A 5,000-nucleotide genomic window follows, 5' to 3' on the forward strand; every position below is an offset into this window, starting at 1 on the left:
GACCTGGAAACTCAGATACTTCTGATCCTGAAGGCAGCAGGTATGTTTTTTGTGCAGGTGCTCTGGGGTACCTGTACTAAAATATATATATATATATATATATATATATATATATATATATATATATATATGCTGTGGGCTACCTGGCCGTGTTGTAGTTGAGTTGGTGCAGCAGCCGGTCGGCCAGCACGGCTCGGTACTCGTCGATGAAGATGTCTTTGCTGCCGTAGATGCTGACCAGCAGGCTGATGATGTCAGAGGAGCGCTGCTTGGAGCCCATTTTATCTGGAAAGACGGAGCGCTCCACTCTCAGTGACGTCGAAGTACAGCAGCAGAATAACCAACGGTGCGTTCACTGACCCGGGACGGCGTCGGTCGGGTCCGGAGTCCAGTCCTCCGGGTCGTTGCCTTCCTCGTCGCTGTCCTGCATCTCCAGGGTCACGGGGTCGCCTCTGGACAGCTCCGAGGCCAAGTCTGAGCAGCCCTCCACGTCTCCAGTGAGCCCGGCGACGATCTGCCTCACCGTGTCCTCCCGCGTCCTGAAACGCACCACGAGTCATCTATACACACACATATATCCACACACACATATCCACACACACACACACACACACACACCTACCTCTATCAGCGTGTGAACAGGTGAAACTGAGACTCACCTCAGGTACTTGCGGATTGGCTGGCAGGCGACCTGCAGGATGACCATGGACGGGTCGAGCTCTCTGAGCGCCTTGATGGCCGAGATGTAAACCGTGAGGATGTCAGAGGTGTGGACGCCTGAGACGATCAATAGAGACGGATCAATAGAGACAGATCAATAGAGACAGATCAATAGAGACGGATCAATAGAGATAGATCAATAGAGACGGATCAATAGAGACAGATCAATAAATCAATAGAGACAGATCAATAGATCAATAGAGACGGATTAATAGAGATAGATCAATAGAGACAGATCAATAAATCAATAGAGACACATCAGTAGAGACGGATCAATAAATCAGTAGAGACGGATCAATAGAGACAGATCGACAGATCAATAGAGACGGATCAATAAATCAGTAGAGACGGATCAATAAATCAATAGAGACGGATCAATAGAGACGGATCAATAAATCAGTAGAGACGGATCAATAAATCAATAGAGACGGATCAATAGAGACGGATCAATAAATCAGTAGAGACGGATCAATAGATCAATAGAGACGGATCAATAAATCAATAGAGACAGATCAATAGAGACGGATCAATAAATCAGTAGAGACGGATCAATAAATCAATAGAGACGGATCAATAGAGACGGATCAATAAATCAGTAGAGACGGATCAATAGATCAATAGAGACAGATCAATAGAGACAGATCAATAGAGACAGATCAATAGATCAGTAGAGACAGATCAATAGAGACAGATCAATAGATCAATAGAGACGGATCAATAGAGACAGATCAATAAATCAATAGAGACAGATCAATAGATCAATAGAGACGGATCGATAGAGACAGATCAATAGAGACAGATCAATAGATCAGTAGAGACAGATCAATAGAGACAGATCAATAGATCAATAGAGACGGATCAATAGAGACAGATCAATAAATCAATAGAGACAGATCAATAGATCAATAGAGACGGATCAATAGAGACAGATCAATAGAGACAGATCAATAGATCAGTAGAGACAGATCAATAGAGACAGATCAATAGATCAATAGAGACGGATCAATAGAGACAGATCAATAAATCAATAGAGACAGATCAATAGATCAATAGAGACGGATCAATAGAGACAGATCAATAGAGACGGATCAATAGAGACAGATCAATAAATCAATAGAGACAGATCAATAGATCAATAGAGACGGATCAATAGAGACAGATCAATAAATCAATAGAGACGGATCAATAGATCAGTAGAGACGGATCAATAGATCCGTAGACAGTAGACTCACCCGGGTGCAGCAGGCGGCTCTCGAAGGCAGCCTTCAAGGAGGTGAGCAGCTGCTGCCTCTGGTTGGTTCTCTCCAGACAAAACTTCAGATCTTCGATGGCCGCTTTGGATTCTGGGAAATCTGACGGAGAGGTGAGAGCCACGTAAACAAACAGGTGTGTTTAGCCTAGCTTAGCACAATGACTGGCGGCAGAGGGGAACTGCTAGCGCACCTCTGATTATACTGAAGAGCTCCTCGATCCGCATGTTGACGTAGATCCTGCAGAAGAACTGGTGCATGTGGCAGCGCCACTGCTTCAGCACGGGGCTGCCGGGCGGCCCGCCCTGGATGCTGGGAGCACTGGGAGCACTGGGAGCACTGGGAGCACTGGGAGCGCTGGGAGCACTGGGAGCAGGTCCAAGACCGTCTCTGTCCGCCTCACTTGCAAACACTTTGCTCAGCCAGCCCAGCACCAGCTCCAGCCACTACACACACACACACACACACACACGCACACACACACACACACACACACACGCACACGCACACGCACACACACACACGCACACACACACAGCACTTAGCCGCTGCTGCAGGTTACCCTTGGCGTGGCGTTCACTGACTGGTGGAGGTTTTACCTCCTGGAACTCCAGCAGGAAGGAGCGCTCGTATTCGCCCCTGCAGTGCTGCTCCATCCGCTGCTCGATGAGCTGGTGCAGGATGGAGGTGACGGCCTCCGAGCTGACCCACTCCAGCAGCTGCAGCCTGGAGCTGCAGCGACAACAACAACAACAACAACAACAACACACGTCCTCGTAACTCACACAGGCGCATACGCTGCTTTCACAAGACATGTAAGCATAAAGTTGATGCTAGGTCCCCCTCTGAAGCCAAAGGGCCGCGTTGGTTCCCCGCTGCACTCACAGGACGTGGCTGAGGTCCCGGAGCTGCTCCAGGGCCTCCGTGCACCAGCACTGCGGCGCCGGGACCCTGCAGCCCGGGCAGAGCCCTCGCTCGGGGCCCTCCGGCAGCTCGGCCCCGTCCTCGGCCTGCCCCTGCTGGTTCATGTAGATGGAGAAGGTCCTGCTGTAGAACTCCAGCACTCGCTCCTGCAGGACCGGGGAGGGGGAGAAGAGGAGGAGGGCCCTGATGACGGTGAAGGCGCGCTCCTGGAGGCCCCCGAGCCCGGGGCCACAGAGGCTGCCGCGGCCCTCGTCCTGCCACGTGCCCAGCTTCTTCAGACCACCTGCAGGAGGAACCAGGAGGAGTTCTAACCATGGTTCCTTCGCTTATAAAGCAGGACTGAACTTTGTTATTTTCCACTTGCCCAGAAAAGGTTCCAGTCGGTCTAAGAGCGTCCGAAAGGCGGTGAGGAGAACCCAGGCCCGGCCTCGCTCCTCCAGCTCGTTCTCCGGCTGCTTGAGTCCGGACCAGAACTCGGGGACCACAGAGGAGGACAGACGCATCTGCAGCGTCTCCATCAGCCAGCCGCCCAGCAGCCGGTCCAGACCCAGGTCACACAGCAGGGCCAGAGAGTCCGAGAGGCTCTGCTCCGCCTGCGAGGAGCCAGGAGACATCTGCAGCACAGCTAGGAGTCAGACACTGCAATATAATATCTATAAACTACCAGAATAGACCAAAGACATGGCATGCACTGGACCCTGACGGAGACCCTGAGACCCGGAGGACCATGCGTACGCATAAAGAGACTCCAGAGGACAACAGCTACAGGAAGACAAAGGCGAGGTGCAAAATAAAGTATGCCGAATTTAGCCGAAGACCCCCGACTCCTCCGTCATCCCCTCCGGCTGTGAAGCGACGCCACACGCAAGAAGACATGAAACCGTGAAACATCTGAAGGGGTTCGGGAAGCTTCGGCCGCCTCCGCGTTGACTCGGAGTCCTGCGGCTCGAGTCACTCACCAAGGCGGCGGTGACGGTCTCCCATCCGGCGGCGACCCCTCGTTGTGCGGCGGGTCCAGAAGCCTCCGCCGGGTCCGTCTCCATCACCACATCTTCCATTTCCTGGGACTTTCTTCAGGAAAAACGAACCTTTATCCGGAGTACATTTAAACTTTGGGTTTGTTTTGTCCTGTTACGCCGTCGCTAAAACGCATTGTGTCCCGTATCTTACGTGTGTTTTATTAATGATAATATAATAACAATTGCTTTCATTTGTGAAACTCTTCTGTAATGAATTGGAAGTCACGTTAACATGGTTCTTGCTTTGGTATCGCGGGTTTACTTCTTCTTCTTCGCTGTCGTCTTCTTCTTCTTCTTCTTCTTCTGCAGGCTGAATGCTAAAACGCTCACCGCTGCCCCCACCGTTAACTCGGCAAACTGCATTCCCTTGCTGGTAGTTAGTTTTATTTTGAAGGATCACCGGAAGTGTTACTGTGATTTTGTTTAGAATCGCGCTCTCCAGTGGCCATCGTGAGGAATCGCAACACTACTTTTGAATTTGTGGTTTACGACACGGTGTCAAATATTTATATTACTATACATTTAGTTTACTTATTATTAGTGTGAGTATTACAAAAACAGTCACTTCAGTAAGAGTGATACGTAATAACTGTGTCTGACAGTTGATCTGAGTGCACTTAGAATCACGAGTGTGAACGGCCCTCTAGTGGTCACAAGGAGGAACTGCAACGCATTTTGTGGCGATACACAATTTGTGGCGTTATACAAAATTATTATCAGTTCAACTTGATATATATATAAATATTAGTTTGAAACAAACTGGCAGCATAAATGTCATGAGTAATTAACGAGTTGTTGAAATTGTTTGAAAACAGTTAAATGATTACCTAACGTGTATTAGAATTAAAAGTATTACTGCCCTCTTGTGGCCACAATGAGTAAATACAATGAACTACTACGATCAAGCTAGATGTATTGAGCATACAACTACTTTCGGTTGAAACATTCAAAATACATTTTTTACATCGTTTGCTGTTACGGTGTTTGTCCACCAGAGGACAATATATACTCACGATTATAGATTATGGAAATCTGATTCTGCTAAATCTGCCTGCGAACAATTGTGAAAGTTTTCTGTAGTGAAACA

At 48.8% G+C, this 5,000-nt stretch overlaps 1 protein-coding gene across 1 annotated transcript in view; it reads right to left on the reverse strand.

Moving 5' to 3' along the window:
- anapc2 (anaphase promoting complex subunit 2) overlaps positions 1-3,992 on the reverse strand; it is a 7,924-nt gene extending 3,932 nt beyond the window's left edge. Inside the window, exons 1-9 of the mRNA XM_079233256.1 lie at positions 3,854-3,992; positions 3,259-3,508; positions 2,856-3,177; positions 2,570-2,702; positions 2,164-2,416; positions 1,953-2,072; positions 660-777; positions 361-539; positions 144-285 (exon numbers count right to left, since the gene is read on the reverse strand). Coding sequence (XP_079089382.1) covers positions 144-285; positions 361-539; positions 660-777; positions 1,953-2,072; positions 2,164-2,416; positions 2,570-2,702; positions 2,856-3,177; positions 3,259-3,508; positions 3,854-3,952 — 1,616 coding nt within the window. The 5' untranslated portion in view covers positions 3,953-3,992. The remainder of the gene's footprint in view (positions 1-143; positions 286-360; positions 540-659; positions 778-1,952; positions 2,073-2,163; positions 2,417-2,569; positions 2,703-2,855; positions 3,178-3,258; positions 3,509-3,853) is intronic.
- Positions 3,993-5,000: the final 1,008 nt, after the last annotated feature.

Source organism: Taurulus bubalis (genome assembly GCF_910589615.1).
Source record: "Taurulus bubalis genome assembly, chromosome: 17".
NCBI classification, from domain to species: domain Eukaryota; kingdom Metazoa; phylum Chordata; class Actinopteri; order Perciformes; family Cottidae; genus Taurulus; species Taurulus bubalis.